The 20,108-nt window shown below is 43.1% G+C and overlaps 1 protein-coding gene across 9 annotated transcripts in view; it reads right to left on the minus strand.

The window, feature by feature from the left end:
* ZFP64 (ZFP64 zinc finger protein) overlaps nt 1-20,108 on the minus strand; it is a 77,411-nt gene that overhangs the window by 30,926 nt on the left and 26,377 nt on the right. For 7 of the 9 annotated variants that reach the window (XM_004476970.4, XM_004476969.5, XM_058287238.1 and 4 more), the window contains exon 6: nt 17,271-18,888. The exons of the other annotated variants lie outside the window; for them this stretch is intronic. In XM_004476970.4, coding sequence (XP_004477027.1) covers nt 17,603-18,888 — 1,286 coding nt within the window. In that variant the 3' untranslated portion in view covers nt 17,271-17,602. Of the gene's footprint in view, nt 1-17,270; nt 18,889-20,108 lie in introns of those variants that run through there. 9 annotated transcript variants of the gene reach the window in all.

The raw sequence follows: 20,108 nt of genomic DNA on the forward strand, positions 1-20,108 counted from the left end.
TGGCCCCTGCTAACCTCAGGAATGCACAACCTTTAAGGAAGTCACAGAGCACTTGGGGATACACAGGCTATCAGGCCGCTACAAGACGGTGTGATAAAGGTTCACACAGGTGACAGGTAAAGCTCCTGGGAGAGGTGGATTTGCAACCCCAGACTCTAGGGTAAGTAGGATTTTGCAGGGCAAAGAAAGAAGACAGAAAGTTGTGAAAGACCAGACAATAAAGGGAAAGCACTCTGACTGGCTGGAGGTGGGGGTTGTACCGGAGACAGGCCAGATAGGTGGGTGGGACTGGATGAGAAGACTTTGAATGCAGGTGGCTGTGATGACATCTTTTTTTTTAAGGATTTCTTTATTTCTCCCTGTCCCCCTAATTGCTTTGTGCTTGCTCTCTGCTTTCTGTCCCCATTTGCTACACGTTCTTCTGTGTCTGCTTATCTTCTCTTTAGGCAGCACTGGGAACCGATCCTGGGACCTTCTGGAGTGGGAGAGAGACGCTCGTTCTCTTGTGCCACCTCAGCTTCCTGGTCTGCTGCATCTCTTATTGTCTCTTCTCTGTCTCTTTTTATTGCATCATCTTGCTGTGCCAGCTCTCTAGGTAGGCCAGCAATCTGTGTAGGTCAGCACTCCTGTGCAGGCCAGCAAACGCCATGTGGGCCAGCACGCCATACAGGCCAGCACTCTGCGCTGGCCAGCTTGCCTTCACCAGGAGGCCCCAGGAATCGAACTCTGGACCTCCTATCCGGTAGATGGGAGCCCAATCACTTGAGCCACATCTGATTCCCTATGATATCTTTCCTCCCTCCTTCCCCTTCTCTCCAGACATATCTAGAGCCAGATTCTAGGCTTTTGGGGAAGATCCCTCAATGTCTCCTAGCCTAAGTGACAATGCTGTAAAGCAATGGTGGTGGTGGTGGCAGTTGTGACAAAGAAAAGGGTGAATATTTAGATTCCTCACTCTGTGCGGAGAACTGTTTTAAAATACACTTTATGCATATGATCTCACCAGAGTCCTGCTCTTCACAGATGTGTGATTTTGGACAAGTCTCTTAACCTTCTTGAGCCTCAGTTTCCTGTAAAAATGTGAATAATAATTCTACCGTCCTTGAATAGTTTTTCTAGGTATTAAGAGAGTAATATATATATATATATAAAGGGATTGGCAAGCAGTAAATAACTAAGAATATCAGTTATTATTCTTCTTGGCAGTCAACTAAGACCTTGATACTATTCTAATTTTAAAACTATTTAAAAACATAATCAGAATGACTGTGAAGTTTATTGAGCACCTACAATATGTGAAGCATGCTGGGGATATGTGAGTGAAAAAGACAGACGGGGCTTTGTTTGGAAAAAGTGTTTGGCTATATGATAAGGCCCTAAGAGAGTCCATCTACACAGTTAGAATGTTGCTTTTGGTTCTTTAACAGAGAGCAAGGGGAAGCGAACGTGGCTCAAGTGATTGAGCTCCCGCCTACTACATGGGAGGTCCCGGGTTCCGTTCTTGGTGCCTCCTAAAGAAGATGAGCAGGACAGTGAGCTGACATGATGGGCAGGTGTGGCAAGCTGATGCAACAAGATGACACAACAAGACACACAAGGAAGAAAACACAATGCGAGACACAACAAAGCAGGGAGTGGAGGTGGCTCAAAGGATTAGGTGCTGCCCTCCCGCATGGGAGGTCCTGGGTTCAGTTCCTGGTGCCTTCTAAGAAAAAAGAAGACCAGCACACAACAAACAGACACAGTTAATGCAAACAATGAGGGGGGTGGGGAGAAATAAATAAATAAAATAAATCTTAAAAACAAAACAAAACAGAACAAGCAAAAGTGACTTCAACTGGAAGGTGCATTTTTCCTTCTTGAGAAACTGAGAGGCAGTACAGTGAGTTGGTGGCCTGGTTCCAAGAGCTCATTCAGGGGCTCCTCTCCCCGCTTGTTGCTCTACTATCCCCTTGGGTGTTTTCTTTGAGTCTGGCATGGCCTGTGAGGAGGAGGAAAGGGGGAGAGCAGGCCAAGCAGGTATGACCAACAGTGTATGTCACTTTGGCCAGAATTTAGTCACATGACTACTCAGAGTGGCAAGGAGGCCTGGGGATGTAGGTTCCAGTGGGGTGGCAATGTGCCCACCTAAAAAGCAGGGGGACTTCTGGAAATTGACCCCACTGACACACTGGCATGCACATAAAATGACCCACCTACAGGCTTACTCATTGTAGTACTGTTCGGAACTGCAGAAGACTGGAAACAACCCAAGTGTTTCTCTAAAGGTCACGTATTGACGAAACCACAAAAGAATATTCTGCAACTGTAAAAAAAAAAAAAAAGGACCGAGGAAGCTCTTTATGTACAAGTGTGGTAAGATCTTCTGACCACATTAAGTGAGAAAGGCCAGGGCTGGAACTGTGTATGGAGTATGCACATACAGCCCGATAGTGTGCGAAGGGAAAGGGACTATTGTGAGAAGGCACATTCACTTTTGCTTCTGTTTCCTGAAGTAACACTGGAAGGCTACACAGTGTAGCAAACGCTGGCATAGCGCCGCTCATCTCCCTGTCACCACCTGGGAGCACGCTGACCGACTTCCCTTTCTGGCAATGATGACCTGGCCCAACGCCTTCTTCCTTCGCCTGAGCGCCCTCTCTGGTCGCCAGCACCCACCTTTCCGGCCTGTGCAGCAGGCCGGGCATGTTGGCTGTTCCTCCTCACCACCGTCCCCTTGACCATCACCTTGGAAACAGGCCTTAATCTCCGACTGATGGAAGGAAGTGTATAAATACCCTAGATCTCTCGCTGCTCAGGTGGGAGAACGCAAAGGGCGCGTGCCTCACTCTCTCCCCGAGTTCCCCGGCAGCTCAAGCTCTGGTTGCCCACAGCTGTGACTGCGTGGACAACGCACCCTGTTGTGGCTGCTCTCCCTCCTTGTGTTCCCCTCCCAAATAAACAACCTGCACTCAAATCCTTTCTCAGAGTCGGCTCCTGGGGAAACCCAACTAAGACAAAAGAGATGAATCCAAATGGCTACCCAAAGAGGACAGGCAGGGAATTTGGTGTGGGAATGAGACTTCAAAGTGTACACTAGCTTATGTTAGTTTGATAGTTAACATTTTTAAGGTATGAACTATTCATAACAGATGCCACACAGAGCTCAGGGGTTCTAGTCCTAAAAAGAAGCGCCAGCTGGTTTGGCATCCATGCACTGCATTTCAATGCCTGAGTCTCTCCCGTCTCTTCTAACACTGCTCTGTTAGGGGCACAAGGCCAAGCCTGCAGATGGAATGGGGGAATTGAACATGACGATGAATTTGTGGCTTTCTGGTAGGGCCAATGGCTGGCTGGCAGTGAGCAAAGTGGGCTGGTGCCGAATCCATGTCCTCTGGGCCTCAGTTTCATCATCTGAGAAGTGGACATAATCAACACCCACCCTATCTTGCTCTCAAAGTTGTAAGAGTCAAACGTCCCTGCAGGGTCTAATAAAATTCACCTTCTATAAATTTGTAGGTCTGAAGATTACTCCTAGATTGCTAAACAAAACAAAAACTATACCTGGAAAAGGTACTTAAGTTTCAGGCTTCTGATAAGAGTCTACAAAGAAATAGAAAGCATGGTCTCTTCTCCAAAAAGGCCCTATGGAGGGGTAGTGCAGCCTAATGAATATTCAAAAACATAGACCCAGATGTAGGACAGACCTGGTCAAGTCATAGCTCTATAATTCTGGACAAATGCTTTATTGTTTCGGAACCTTGGTTTTCTCATCTGTAAAATGGACACTCTTACACTATCTGCTGTATTAGGCTGCAGTGAGATGACGTTTGTAAAGAGTTTGGGGCATGACTTGATACAAAGGAGGAGACAATGAGAATGACTTTTTTTTTAACCAAGAATTACTAAAGATACTCAAAGTCTCTTTGACTCAGTATCTGCAGTAGAGAGTATCTTAATGAGTCTCTTATGTCTGCAAGGAATAAATCACTCAACCAGAACAGCCTCAAGGGAAAAAGAAGAATTTGGGTCAAAGAACTGAAGGTCAGGAGGCCGTTTTTCTTTCAGCGGCAGCTTGATCCAGGGGCTTGCCTGCCGACTCCGCGGCTGGGCCTCTCTCAGCAACTCCAAGCTCGCCCTGCCTGGGTGTTGCTTCCCTCCCTGGCAGCTTCTCTCTTATGGGGAAGCTTCTGCACTGACCCCTAAGGATGCCCACCTCCCAGTGTTCACATCCTGTGCTGTCCCTTCCCCTTGAGCCTGGGCTGGACCTGGTGACTTGCTTCTAACAAACAGGATATGGGAAAAGTGAGGGGAAGTCAGTTCTGAAATGACACTATGAACAGACACTGGCCTCCCATTTGCTCGCCCTCGCTTGCTCTCCCAGCTGCCCTGTGCAAACTGTCCACTGGAGAGGCCCAGGAGTGAGATTGGCAGGGAAGCCTCAGCCCAAGGGCCAAGGAGGAACTGCCACCTGCCACCTGCCACATGAGGGTCTTTGTCCTCTTGGGATGCCTAGTACACAGTAGGTGCTCAGTAAATGTTTACTGAATGACTCCTGAATGAAAGATAGCTTGTTAAATGAAAGGAAAAAAGAGAGGCACACTACAGGACATTTTAGAGAGCAAGAGCCCATTAAAAAGAATCAAGAAAAAAAAACACAAAAAAATGTATATAGCCTATATAAGCATAGAAAATTTCTGAAATAATTCAAAAGAAACCACCTCAAGTGATGGCTTTTGGGGAAGAGGGTTGGAAATCTGGTGTGAGAAGGAGAATCACTTTTCATTCTCTACCACGTTGAAATGTTTGAATTTTTTCACTCTGTGCAATGAAAACATTTACTCTAATGGATAGGTACGTGATAAAGCAATAGCGCAACATGGTAATGATAGATTCTCAGTGGAACGAATAGGGGTGTTCACTAAAAAATGCTTTCAACTTTGTTGTATTTTTCAAACGTTTTACAAAAAATGCATTGGGGGATTTTTACTTTAAAAAGTTCCCTTTTTTTGATGAAGTTGAAGGCCCCACCGGCCTTGAGGCTGATGGCTGTTTCCCATCGGACTCTCTGAAGGAAGGAAAGCACCCAGGGTGGTGGCGGCAGTGGCAGTGGCGGTGGCGGTGGGGCTCTTTCTGCATAAAGTCACTGAGGTTTGCACTGTTAAGAGGTGAAGCCATCTAAGCTGGTGTCCTTGACGAGGGCAAGGCTGGCTCTAAAGCAGTGACTCCAAGGTTGGCACGGCCCCCAGTTCTGCACAACCGGAGCCCTCGGCATTCATCACTCCCATTGGGAGTGTACTAATTAGGGTCTGTTGATTATAAGCCACAGAAACTGACGCTGGCCAATTGCACCAGGAAGTTACTGGTAGGCTACGAGCTGAGGGAATCGCTGGGAGGAGTGGAGGCCCAGGCTCAGGAATGGATGGAGTGAGGCTGGCGGCCAGCGGTAACCACGGCTGTGGGACCCTGTGGGGACCGTCCGCTGAGATGCTCAGGGAGCATCTCTGGCACTGATGCACTGGCAACCCCTACAGCTGGGCCCCACTGCCCCCCAAACCACTGCTGCTGCCATTCCACACTGTTACACCTCAGCCAAGAGGCTGCGACTGTGAACGAATTTTAATTCCCGCTATGTTTAATCGCTCCCTACTTGCTCAGTCCTGGGCAGAAGCATCTAATTGGCTAAGTCTAGGTTATGTGCCTGTCCCCCAGCTGCTAGGGGGGTAGGAGAGGGTGTAGCTGATGCCCTCCAGCTTGTGTGATAGGGAGAGGACACTGCCTTCCTCCAAGCCTGACCCAATGACAGATGTCCTCTGCATAGGAAGGGGTTGGATCCCGAGCAGCCTTAAAGATGAATACTATAAACTATCAATGGCTGAACACTGAGAGGGCAGATCATTAAAGCTGCCACTGTATTCAACTACAATAATTGCCTGTTTACTATGTGCCAGGCACTTAACATGTATTACTTTGTTCAATCTTTCCTTACAACATGGTAAAGTAGGTGTTGTTATCATCCTCATTTTATAGAAGAAGAAACTGAAGTTCAGAGAGGTTACATCACTTGTCTGGGCCATATATCTGGGAAGATGTGGAGCTGGGATTTGAACCCAATTCTGTCTGACCTCCATTGTTCTTAATGACTATCCTCTACTGCCAAATGTTCCAGGTCTCTCTGTGTCTTCTGTACAATCCAGCCTTAGAATGACTGCATTTACTTAAAGGTAATTTGGGTGTCTACTTGGATTAAGCTGAAAGGTGCTCTTTAAGATGACTGCTGGTTTGCTTACTTGCAAGAAATTATAATACTAAGAAAAAGGTAAATTTCTTCTTGGGCCTTCAACACACCAATCTTTTAAATTAACCTGAACTCCAGTTATCCTTCTGAAGTCACATGGAAATGCAGATTTAGCTCAAAATGAACTGGATTCTCTCTAGGAAGGTGTTAAGTCTCATAAAAGCTGAAGCCTTTCCAGCGCTTTATTACTTTCGCACATCTTTCCCTGGGGACACTGAGTCTTGGAGCAAACAGGGAAAATGCTGCCTTTACCAAAAGATGCCCATATGGAGGCTCACAGCTTGATTAGATTGGGTAGAGAGTCCTGTGGGCAGGTTTTCCTTTAGTGGAAAAGGAGCTTTCCAGAAATAATTTTAAAAAAAGAAGGAAAGGAAAAGGAGGCAAGACAAGATGAGAAGAGACCTTGCTATATTTGCATCCAGACTTTACAAGGACAAATACTTTTCTCATCTTGTGCTGAAAGTTACTTTAAAGTAGTACTGTAAGACAAACATTTCATTCATCCATATAAATACTGAACAGTTTCCGGCAATTCAGTAGGAGATGGTAGGTTGAGGATATTTGCTAACAGTCATCTGTATTAGTCAGGTTTTGCTGCATCTCAAAATCTCAGGGGCTTCCCATCATGAATATTTGTTTTCTTTCTTTATGGTTCTGGGGTTCACTGTGGCTCTGTTGGGCTTGGCTAGAGGGTGTGAGCTGGGTTCAGATCTGTTCCATGTGTTTACTCATTTCTCTTTGGGCCATCAGCTACACAGAGCATGTTCTTCTCATGGCAGATCACTTGAGAGTCAAATCATACCTTAAAAGCACCTTTAAAGACCCTCTTCCCTCCAGGTCCACTAATATTTCACCAGCCAAAGCAAGTCCCATGGCTTTGTCCAAAACTCGGTGGAGCAGGGAAGCATATTCCACCCGATACGATGCCAATGGGCAAGAATGGGTAAATATAATTGTTTAATGGGGAGGGGTAAAGGGTACAGATGAGGAAACAGTAGTCCAATCTATACTGCCACTAGTATTGAAAATATAAATAAAATCACACAGCTAATAAACAGATTGATAAAGACTGATATAATTACAGTAATAATAAGCTTACATGTACAACTTTAGGTGGAAAACTTTGTGTCATGTGAATTGTTTTTCTTATGAAACTGACCCACCTCATAGGAACCTAATCTTTGCCTAGCTGGGTTGGTTGCTGCACTCTACCAGTAGGGGCAGCATTGGTCATTATGTTACAGCTCTGGGTTTGGCCTCCCATCACTAATAAGGGCAAATCAGAGGCTGATTTACACCTATCCTTCTATAATTATCAATAGTAACCACTTCCCTCTCAAAGGTGCCCAAATTTAGCTGATGGGCTAAAAGGTTGCTATATACATGGTCTAAATGATCATATATATATATATTTTTTTTTTTTTTTCACCTTTCCTAGAGTTTATTAGTCGGTGTTCTCTAAGGAAACAGAACTGACAGGAGATATCTATAAATATGAAATATTATAAGATTGTCTCATGCAACTATCGAGTTGCACAAGTCCAAGTTCCATAGGGCAGGCTGCAAAATAGGAACTCTGATGAAGGCCAAGATGAATTCCCTCAGGGGAACTGGTTGGCTGAACAACTGATGTCAATTGTGTCTCTCCTGACTGTTGAAATCACTTCTCCATGGAATGCCTTCATCTGATTGGATGAGACATCTCTCAATGCTCAAGGAAATCCCCTTAGATGACCTATTTGGATGACCAGTTTTCACGTGTATGAAGCTTATCGACATGAGGGTGGATGTGTCCTTCTTGTAGATGTGTTGCATGGATTTCATTTCTTGTTTAGCAAGGCCCCTTTCCCTGCTTGAAATAATGACAAAAATAAAATTGGTAGAGTTTCAGGAGAATGAAAATGTAGAAAAAGAGCCAAATGTAGTATATTTAAAATATTGGCCCTTGGTATACTTCTTTTGAACTACCTTCCCAGGAGTTAACTTTCCATGAGAAGTCTTTTTATCTGCCTTTTCTCTCCTAGAAAAATGCCCCAGTTACAAATGATCTCGCTTCCCCCAGATCTTCACATGTCCAGTCCATCTTAGAATGCTCATCTGCAATTCCTCTGCCTCTGCAGTCATTTAGACTCAACTCATTCTTTTCCAAGGCAGCCTCCCTTGGGCCCTCCCCTGTCATGTCTGTGCCCCTTACTAGAGCAGTTGTGTGCTGTGACAACTGCTTATTTGCCTAGCTGCTGTACTGGACCATAAGTTTCCAGAGGGCAAGGATCCCAGTTCTTCTGTTTCATCACTATTGTATGCCCTTTGGGCAACCACTATTAGCTGGATGAATGTAACTGCTATTTTCGTAGTAGTTATTATTATAAAATTTGCCAGGCATTTGAAAATATAGAAAATAATATTCCCTTCAATCCCACTTCCTACCCTCACCTTGTTCCCTTGCTCACTCTTCTCTGGCCACATTAGCCTCAGACAGGCCAGGCATGGTCCTGTCTGAGGGTTTCGTATAGGTTGCTCCATCTGCCTGGAACACTCTTTCTCTCCCTCACCTCATTCCAGACTTTGTCCCAATTTTAACTTCTCAGAGGGACCTCCCGTGACCACCCTATTTAAAACTGCAACCCCTCTTCCTCACCCCTTACTCCCCTCACCACACACAATTTTCTCTTTTTCTCCCAGCAGCATTTACACCTTTTAGGACATCCAAGTGCTATATACATAATGGCCTTATGTATTTTGTTTCCCGTTTATTGCCTGTTTCCTCTCATTAGAAGGTGGACTCCGCAAGAGCAAGAATCATTTTTGTTTATTGATATGTCCCGAGTTTCCAGAAGAGCGCCTGGCACTGCCATTTTGTCCCAGCGTTGCTTGGCCACATGGCCTGTGGCATCCTAGAACTGGATCAGATCGGTAGCAAATTGTTCATCTCCACTGGAACAGAATTTAAAGACTACGGAAGAGAAGAGAGTCCTGTTTCCAAAGATATCAATCAACTGCCAGGACAAAAGAAGCACCACCTCTGTGCTTTTTCTGAGGAATGTACTATAACGGAATAAAACAAAATCAGAGTGAAGATCTCAAGATAGGGGAAGAAGGAGAAACTGTGATGAACTATGAATGTTTAGTGAAGTGAATGTGGCTCAAGTGATAGGGCTTCTGCCTATCATATGGGAGGACCTGGGCTCAATTCCTGGGGCCTCCTGGTAAAAAGGAAAAAGAGAAAGTGTGCCTACGCGGTGAGCCAGTGCCTGCATGGCGGACCGAGTACCTGCACGGCGAGCCGAGTGCCTGCATGAATGTCCTCATGGCGATCTGAGTGCACATGTGGCGAGGCAAGTGCCTGCGTGAGTCACACAGCAAGATGATGATGCAACAAAACAGAGATGAAGGGGAGAGTCACGGTGAAGCGCAGCAGAAACCAGGAACTAAAGTAGCATAAGTGACAGGAATACAGACGATCACACAGCAAATGGACACAGACAGCAAAAACAGCAGGGCGGGGGTTGGGGAAAAAGGGTGGCGGGAAAGGGGAAAATAAAAAAAAAAACAAACAATGAATGTTTAAATGGAAGATGGTAAAGTGACTGGGAATGTAAGAGACATAAATGTAAGAAAAGCCTAGAAATAAACATGCACCCTATCTCAGCAAAACTCAGGATTTGGGGAGAGGGGGTTGAAAGATTTGAGGTCCAAAGGTCTCCTCTCATCAGTGCAAGGTTTGGGCATGGCTAATATTCATTTGAGTTATAGTAATAGAGAAATACAAATTTAAAAATAAATAGGATGGAAGTGATAATACTAAATATATGTTGCTACTTATAAGCAAAAGATTTTAAGTCTTCCATGAAAGATAAAGACTTAGAGAATCTGATAAAGAAAGACATAATATAAAAGTAGGGGCAAAGATAAACCAGGCAAATGTAATAAAATATAAAAGAGGACTAAGAATATTCACATGAGATAAAGTGTAGTTTAAGACCAAAAGCTATTAAATGAAAAGACCTGGGAGATAATATAAGAACAAGAGGTAAAATTGACAAAGAACTTACAATGTCTTGATCCTTTATGCCTTAAACAACTTGGGAAAAATATAATAAAGCAAAAACCCCTAGTAACTGAAAAAAAAAGACAAAAAATTAAGGGAGGATTGGAAAAGTCAAACGACAAAATCAACATGCTTGATTCATAGAAAAACTTATCTGATACTCACAAAACATTTATAAAATTTGGTCAAGTACATGACCAGAAAGAAAACCTTAATAAATTATAAAAATAAACCTACGTATTTACTGGTCAGATTCTCAGACCTAAGTCCATTAACATCAGAAACTAAAAACCAAAATATTGTTTCCCAAACTGTAATTACTTGAAAAATAAGAAATATAATATCTGGATTCTGCCCCACTCCTCCTTCTCAAATAAACAAATCAACTCTAAAATTAAAGTATCTAGAAGTTTATAAAAGGAAACTTCATATAGAAAATCTGTAGCAATACAGATATTTTCAAAAACTTTCAAAAACATTCCCCACCCCCCATCCGCCACCTCATCCCCACTCCAGCAGATTATCTGATTCTGTGCAGGTTAGTGCCTTTCAATGTCTTTCACAATTTTGCAAATTGTAGGAATGTATAATAGTGCAAATGACTCATCCTTAGGAATGCAAACAGATTTTGTCTAGTGGAATGCAATTGATTGTTGCCCTAGGAATCCTGGTCAGCTTTTTCTCTGCTTGAAAATGATTTTAGCATTCCTGATTGTTTACTACTTATTGAAGTCTTCTTTCCCTCATTTATTGGTAATTAAATGAAATCTTGACAGTCTTTTTATATCTGTAGGACAGTCATGATTAAAACTTCAAAAAATTATCTTTAAGCATAAGTGAAGTCATAACGGGAAACTTAACCTTCAAATGCTTTTATTATTAAAGACTGAAAACAAGAGAACCTAAGACAGGTGGGCTTGGCCCAATGGTTAGGGCATCCGCCTACCACATGGCAGGTCCTCGGTTCAAACCCTGGGCCTCCTTGACCTGTGTGCAGCTGGCCCATGCGCAGTGCTGATGTGCGCAAGGAGTGCCCTGCCACGCAGGGGTGTCCCCTGCACAGGGGAGCCCCACGTGCAAGGAGTGCGCCCGGTAAGGAGAGCCGCCCAGCGCGAAATAAAGTGCAGCCTGCCCAGGAATGGCGCCACACACACGGAGAGCTGACACAACAAGATGACACAACAAAAAGAAACACAGATTCCCATGTCGCTGACAACAACAGAAGTGGACAAAGACGATGACGCAGCAAATAGACACAGAGAACAGACAACCGGCGCGGCGCGGGGCGAGGGGAGGGAATAAATAAATAAATAAATCTTTAAAAAAAAGAGAGAGAGAACTTAAGATAGGAAAATTAGAATAACAAAATTGAAAGAGCAGTAAGAAAGAATAAAAACAAAAGCTGAAATGAATAAAATGGGAGAGGGAGCAGAGAACAAGTAAATAAAAGCAAAACCTGCATTTTCATTTGGAAACAAATGACAAAATAGACAAGCCCTTGGCAAACTAAGAAGACCAAAAATATACACTATAATAATCTAATAAGAAAGCCAATAGACCCAAAACGCAAAGATATTAACTTCTAAGAGAATGTTAAACAGAATTATATAGATTTGAAAATTGAGAGGAAAGTGAATGATTTTTTTGGGGCAAAATATAAACTATCAATATGGATCCAGATGAAATAGAAAACCTGAACAGACCAGTAATTACAGAAAAAAAATGATAAAGTTGTTAAGAATGCACAATGAAAAAGGGCATCAGGCCCAGATAATTTTGCTGCTGAGCTTTGTCTAACCTGATTCCACGTCACTGAAAAAGAAGGAAAGAGTTCCAATTTATTTTCAGAGTAGTAAACGTACAACAAGCAAGCAAACAAACATCAGATAGAGCTACCACAAAAAAAGAATACTAGGGTTCAAGTTCACTTGTGCATATAATTGTAAAAATTCCATATAAAATATTAGAAAGGAAATCCAGCAATGTACTGAAGAATAACCCAACAGGATCAAGAAGGTTCGCTCCAGGAATGCAAGGTGATTCAACACAAGTATATCTCTTGCACTAATTCACTCCATCAACATATTTAAAGGCAAAACCCAAATACTTATATAAAAAGATGTAGACGACATTTCATAAAATTCAGCAATGCACTTTGATAAAAATTCTAAGTGGGAGTAAGTGGCTCAAGCGGTTGAGCACCTGCCCCCCACATCCCAGGTTCGATTCTCAGTGTCTCTTGAAAACAAAAACAAAACAACAAGCAAAATAAAAGAACAAGTCAAGTCAGGGAAACCTATGTAGCTCAGTTGTTGAGCGCTGGCTTCCCACATACAAGGTCCTGGGTTCAGTCCCCGGTACCTAATGAAAAAACAAAAGCAAAAAAACCAAAAAACTCTAAGTGAAATACAAAAACCATCATGTCAAAGAAACAGTGTGTTAAATTGGAATTCAAGTTAAAAATAGAATAAAATAGGGATACTAACTAAATTAGTGTTGTTTGGAAGTTCTGGCTACTGCAATAGGTCAAGACAACAAAATGAGCAGTATGAATGTAAGGGAAAAGATGAAGTAATCTGTAAATGAGGCAACTATTTCATATGATTATCACGAATCATATTTATCAGAGACCAAGATTTTGTAATACACTTATTTATTAGTAAGATATTTGCTAAGGCAGCACAATGTAGACAAATATACCAAAAATAGCTTTTCTTTATGCTTGCAAGAAAGTTATTTTAAAATGGAGAAAATCCTATTTATAATTACAACAAAAGTTATAAGAAACGTATAGACCTTATATAAAAAGAATAGACTGTATATGAAGAAAACTATTAAGATTTTTAAAAATTTTGATTGCCCTGATATGTGCCCTGATGTACATTTACTATTTTTTTCCAAAAATTTATTTATTTTTTATTTTCCCCCCTTCCCGTCCTCCTGCCCTGCTGTTTTTTTGCTGTCTGTGTTGTCTTCTCATTTTCTCTTCTCTAGGATTCACTGGGATTTGAGCCTGGAGACCTCTGATGGGGAGAGAGGTTCCCTGTCAATTGTGCCACCTCAGTTCTTGGCCTCTACTGTGCTTCACCTTGAGTCTCCCCTTGTCTCTCCCTTGATGTGTCATCTTGCTGAGTGACTCATTTGCACAGGGCACTGGATCACCACATAGGCACTCGCGCAGGCACTGGCTTGCCGCGCAGGCATGCTTTCTCTTCTTATCACCAGGAAGCCCCAGGGATTGAACCCAGATCCTCCCATATGGTAGGCAGAAGCTCTATCACTTCAGCCACATCTGCTTCCCTATATGATTTTTTAAAATTTATTTAAGATTTACTTTATTCCCCCCCCTTGCTGCTTGTGCTGGCTGTCTGCTCTCCGTGTCCATTTGCTGCTCATTCTTCTGTATTTGCTTGTCTCCCTTTGTTTCATCACCTTGCTGCGCCAGCTCTCCGGGCTGCCAGCTCTCTGCGGTGTGGGCCAGCTTGCCTTTACCAGGAGACTCCAGGAAGCGAATCCAGGGCCTCCCATATGGTAGACAGGAGCCCGATCTCTAGAGCCACATCCGCTTCCCACCTATATGATTTTATAACAATGTTTACAAGAAGAGTAAATAAAGGTCTTTGGGTGGGAGATTTAACAATGTTTAAAAAGTCATTCTTTTCACAAGTTCATATTTAACATTGATATGATTCTAATCAAAATCTCAATTTTTTTTTTTTTTGGTGGGGGAAGTGAGGTGGAACAGGACTGGATAAAATGACAGTTCATTTGGAAGAATGAATATCTAAGAATTGCTAACAAAATTTTGGGAAAGAATAGCTCAAGGGAGGCTTTGTAAGTCTTAAAGATATTAAGGCTACCTTAGTGCTAATATAATCAGAACAGGTGACATTGGCAAACCAGAGAAAATACAAAGATCAGAGGGCAGAACAGAGATTCCAGAAATAGATGAAACTGTACTTGTGAAATTCACCTGAACAAAAGGCAAAATTAGAATTTCAGTTCTGGGGAAAAGAATATTTTATTTAACAAACGGTCCTGGCACAGGTGGCCAGCAATTTCCACCTTACACATTTATAAATATGAATTCTGGCTGCATTGAGGTGCTAACTAAAAACAACAAACAAACCATTAGAAGAAAATACCCATTCAATCTCAGAGGAAGGAAGGACTTTCTGAAGACAGAAAACACAGGAGCCACAAATAAAGCAACAGAAGAAGCTGACTCCATAAAATGATAGTTACTTTTGCAAGGTAACGTGCCACCATGCAAGCCAAAAGCAGACTATAAATGGGTGAAATTTGCCAGACAACACCCCAACCCCCAGAGAAAAACCAGGGCAGATGAAAGATGGAAAGATGGAAAAGAAACCCAGGCTGAGATGTCCCGGAAAAGCAATCAAAACCCCAGCTGAGAGCTGCCCAGAGGCCAAACAACCACTTCGCTCATTAAGTTGACAAGAGTTCAAAAGATTCAGAACATCCAGGGTTGGTGACTTTGGGCCCACACCACGGATGACACTTTCACTGAAAAAGTAACCTGAGTGTATCTATGCAAGTACAAACTATACAAACTCACTGAAAGTCACTTTTGGAAATCTAACCTGAAGAGAAGAAAAGGCAACTGATAATGCACATAAGGAATTCCATAGGATGTTTACTGCCACAGTTTGTTAAGGGCCAAAAACAAAAACAAAAACAAAAACAAAACTGAAAGGTCCATGATAGGAAGATGTTTGAATAAAGCCTGGGTTGGTCATACTATGGAATATTTTACAGCAAATTAAAAAAAAGAACTGACTTTTTATTCTATTTTTTTTTTTTTTTTAAAGTTAGGGAGATTTGTATTGACCCACAGGAACCTTAAAAGGGAATAAGAAAAACAAGTTTTTTGTGTGTGATTTATGTATCTTTAAACAAAAAAGATATAAAAATGAAAAAAAACCCACCAAGTTGGAATGCACATCCTGTGATACAATTATTGCCAAAAAGAGGAAAAATCCCTTCATATGCAATCTTTTGAGTCTAGGTATATTGGTATGAAAACAAAGAAAATCTAACATTATTTATCTTGAGTGGGGTGAGGCTAGGGAGGGGGCTTGGGGTTGTTGCCTTGTCTGTACATAGTTTAGTGCAAGGAATGAGTTTTGCTGTTTGCTAGTTCGTTAAAAAAAAAAAACATCCAAAATGCATGTGTGCCTGTAAATGCATATATATTTATGGAGAGCAACAGCTAGGTAGCGATATAAAGATATAAAAAAGGAAATATAGTAATAAGAAAATATTAGGCCCAATTCAACCTCAACTTTATAATTCGAGTGGAAAACATGCATAAATTAACACAGAAAAGTTTAGAAGGGCGGCCATCAAATGGTTACAATTTTTAAGTCTGGGTGGACTGTTATTAGTAATTTTTTCTTAATAATTTTGTTTTTCCCAAAATTTCTACTCTGAATATATTTAACATTTTTAATGTGGAAAGGATCATTTTAAAAGTTAAAAGGCACTCTGGGGATAAAGAGATATAGAAAACCGGTTCGGGAGAGTAGAAGCTTCCCAGGTCAAATTCAGTAGCCAAATAATTTTCTAAAGAACTCAAACAATCATGCCAAAGTGATGAAATTATTCAAATATTAATACACTATGCTACAAGCTTTTTCTATTTCTTAACAAAACCATGGTTAATAATTCATAATTGCCTTTGCTGGTAGGAAAATAAAAGAAATTCTGGCAAAGAAAACACAGGGAGTCATCAGAATTGTGTTCAAATATTAAATATGAAAAGAAAGGAAGAAAGGAGAGAAAATCCAGCTCTAACTCGATAGCTGTTTCCTAAGGGAAGCTGATTTTCCATTGACAGGGAGCAAACCCTCAAGGTTTCCAAAGCACCATTTTATATTTCCCTACTTTATCACACACACACATATACACAGACACACAAAAGGTGAAAATCATATCTTCATGTACAAGAAGTCAGATAATCTGCCTGGCAGTTCTGATTAAATTAATTTATGCGTGCAGGAAAGAATGAAAGCCCAGACAACTGGTAAAAATGTATCTAAATGTATGGAAGTACCTCAAGACATTTTAAATAACCTTCTGTCACAGGAGTAACTTCCCTTCCTCACCAGTCCTTTCTCTAAGAGCATGCTTCATTCGTTCAACATTTATTAAGAGCTCACCATGAGATGAAGATCATGCCAGAGGCCCAGAAATCAGAGATGAAGGAGATAGTACATAAATATTAAGAGGCAGTACATAAACCAGGGTAATTCTGGCATGCTCTCTGGCACCACCTACTGATCAAGCACCACTTCAATTTAAAACCATAAAATTTGAATCCTCCCTTTTTCAATATAGTCTGTGCTTTGGAAAAACCCAGGGGCTTTTACAACCCTATTCATCTGGACCCTGAATTTGCAGATATTAATATGTAAAAAAAGGATGCCCTAGAAAATTCTGTCCTCAATGTTCATAGGAACTTGCATTATATTTGCATCTAAACAGAAATATCAGGATAGTCAGTCTGGGGTCTCAAAATGAAAAGGGTTATTGGGTCACTGTAGGTGCCGCACCAATTTAATCTTACTGTATAGGAGATAAGACGTTTGTGTGAAATATATGAGAGTGGACTAAAAACCTTTGCTTCTTTGGGTTTGCTTTAACTCTATGATGATGACTCACATCCCCTCCTGTCTAAATCACACCTTGACTCTAAAGAATCATTAACATTCAGTATATTTTAATCATATATCAATTTACTTAGGAAACCATTCCTTTTTTTTTTGCTTATCAGCATTTAGCATTTTTCTTTTGTCAAGTATCCATGGGACATTATGTCATGCCAATAGATCTGTGTCCGTGTACTGAACGACTAATGCCCAAACGTCTTCTGGTCGGGGACTTAAGAGAGGCTGGGAAGTACCATCTACTACACAAATGGAATGGCGTGGAAAAACCTTTATTAGAGTGGGGAAATCAAGTTGGAAACAAACGGATGTATCCACTACTACTTAATGCATTTAATATCTTTCAACCCCCCTAACCGGATCCTACAAGTTATAACGCGGCAATTCACAGGCGCTCTCAAAATCATTATGGTATTAAAAAATTAAGAGTAAGCATAAAAAATTACAACTTATTTCCGGGCAGGGGGCAGAAATCCACATCAATCCTTAAAACCATTATGAGCAAACCTCTCAGAGAATTCTACTTGTGACTTTTCTTTTGGTCACTTATTCTTCCTTCCTCCTTCTTTACATTTTTACTTTTAGGAACTAATCAGGGATGGAATCTGCTGGACAGAGCAAAGCCGAGTGGGTCCCTCCTTGAATGATGGAGTAGGTCTGCTTGGGGAGCTCTTGCTGCGAGGAGGAGGAGAATATGGGCGGAGCCGTGGTGGCCACGGCGATGCTCTGGCCTCCGTCACTGACCACGGTCACTTCAGCCGCCCCCTCCTGAATCAGAGCGTTAAGGCCTTCAAAGTCAGTGCAAGCGATGCCGGAGCTGGTGATGAAAGTCTGGCTGCCGGAGCCTTCCGGGGCGCCTCCCGGGGCCGAGGGGATCAGAGCCTGGTGCAGGGCAGCTCCGTCCCCCTGGCCGTGAGCGGTCAGCAGGACAGCCGGCTGGGCCATGGCTCCCGCCTCGCTCGAACACCCTGAGGACTGAGGAGGGGCCATCAGACTGACCTGGCGCAGGATCTGCAGGCGGCCATTCCCCGGGAGCTCCTCCGTGCCCTGAGCCACCAGGGCCGGCGGCACGATATTGACCGCGGCAGCGGTGGCGGCCTGGACGATGGCGTTGGTCTGGGGCACTTGATGCCCCACAATGATCTTGACCCTCCCCTCCCCGAACTGGGGCGCTTGGCCGGGCGGGAGGGGCACCTGGAGATGCCCCACAGCAAGGGGTGCCGGGGGCTGCTTGTTGGGGTCGATCTGGAACTGGAAGATGGTCACGTCTGTGTTCTTGTTCTCGTTATACTCACTGTGCTGCCTCTTGTGGCTGCGGAGCGAGTCCTCCCGCATGAAGGAGGCGTCGCAGACGTCACAGTGAAAAGTCTTCTTGGCGTCCAGCCTGGCCACCTGCCGGCCGCTCTGCCTGGCCGTGTCTTTCCTCTCCAAGACCTCGGCCTTGACCAAGTCCCCGTGGAACTTCTTCATGTGCTTGCTCAGGTTGCTGGGCTGCTTGGTGTCAAAGCTGCAGTAACCGCACTTGAAGGGACGGTCGGTGCAGTGGATGCGCTCGTGGATGCGCAGGGCGGCCTTGCTGGAGCAGGAGTAGCTGCACTCGGAGCACTTCTCGGGGTGCTCCGACTGGTGCACCCGGCTGTGCTTCCGCAGCGTGGCTTTGCTATCGCCCAGGAAGTCGCAGTGCGGACACTTGAAGTTATTCCCGCTGTGCTTGATGCGGATGTGCGACTTGAGGTTCCCCTTCATGGTGCAGCGGACGTTGCAGAACTCGCACTTGAAAGGCTTCTCCCCCGAGTGCACACGCATGTGCCTTTTCAAGTCCGAGCTGATTTTGAACTTGGCGCTACAGAGCCAGCACTGGAAGGGGGCATCCCCTGTCAACACAAGGTGAGTTTCGATAAGAACAGGCAGGCAACAACCACAGCGGATCCCCCCGAAGCACACACCAGAAAACCGCTTATACCAAGGCAGGCGGGTGCAGGCCTTCTAACTGCAGCTCCTAGCAGCCCCTGGGAGAAAACAAAACGCAGCCAAGGGCTTCCTGTCTTTCCCCAAACCTGAACCACGGCTAGAGTTGTAAAGCCCGAAGGAAGCCGGGAGACTGAAAAGAGCTATTCAGTTGTCCCAAATCAAATGAGATTTGCCAGTATATTTAGATATTCTTGAAAAACAATCAGGCTATCGTTCACATAGTTAACGTGCCCGCTCTGTTGTTAGTGGTTCATAGTTGTAGGATTTTGCACAATCCGTTGATTTTGGTTGAGTGATATGTTGTAACTGATTCAATGTTCAAAGCAGTCAGCTCTGTGCTGCACCGTGAGGGTATCCTTTATAAAATGATTGAAACACCCAGCTTCTATGTCATGCAGATTTTTATTAATAAAGACGTTTATTGCGCAAAATTTACTTATCCCACTTTGCCAGCTGCATTCTTTACTTGTGAAGTTATAAAATCCAGCTGCTTGTTTTTTGTTTTTTTTCCCCTTTAAATTCATCTTCACCTAAAGATGAGCAGGGAAAGTGAAATTGCAAACTTCTGAATGGACAAGATCTTCCAAATTTATTTCCTCAAGGAATGTCAAGCCCAGATTATCTAAGGCACTGATATTTGAAGCAAATTGGTGAGCCCGCCCAGCTGGATATTGTTTAAGGAAGTAAAATAACAGCAGCTAACATTCTTCCGTTGCTTCTGGAATGCCAGACATTCTGCTGAGCCTTTGCAATCTGAAGCTCCCAAACACCCCCGGAAGGCAGGTTCTTATGATTGGTTACACTACTGGACCATGAGACGACCAGATCACTTGTTCTTGGTCACCCAGTAATACATGACAGAGCTTGGATCCCACCCCCGGTTCTTAACTGCTAGGTAAATTATACATAGACATTCTTAGGCCATAAGCTCAAGAGCAGGGATTGTAGCCCAGCTTTTTGGTAGAGGATCTAAAACATCACCATAAACTGCTTAATACATGCAATTAACTATGGCAGGGAGAAATTTAGCAGGCTGTTAGAAAACTGAGAAACCTAAACTCAAATAAGGCTCCATACGACTAAAATAACACAAAGACCACGTGCACCAACCTCTAGGACAGGG

This window comes from Dasypus novemcinctus, chromosome 24 (assembly GCF_030445035.2).
Source record: "Dasypus novemcinctus isolate mDasNov1 chromosome 24, mDasNov1.1.hap2, whole genome shotgun sequence".
NCBI lineage: Eukaryota > Metazoa > Chordata > Mammalia > Cingulata > Dasypodidae > Dasypus > Dasypus novemcinctus.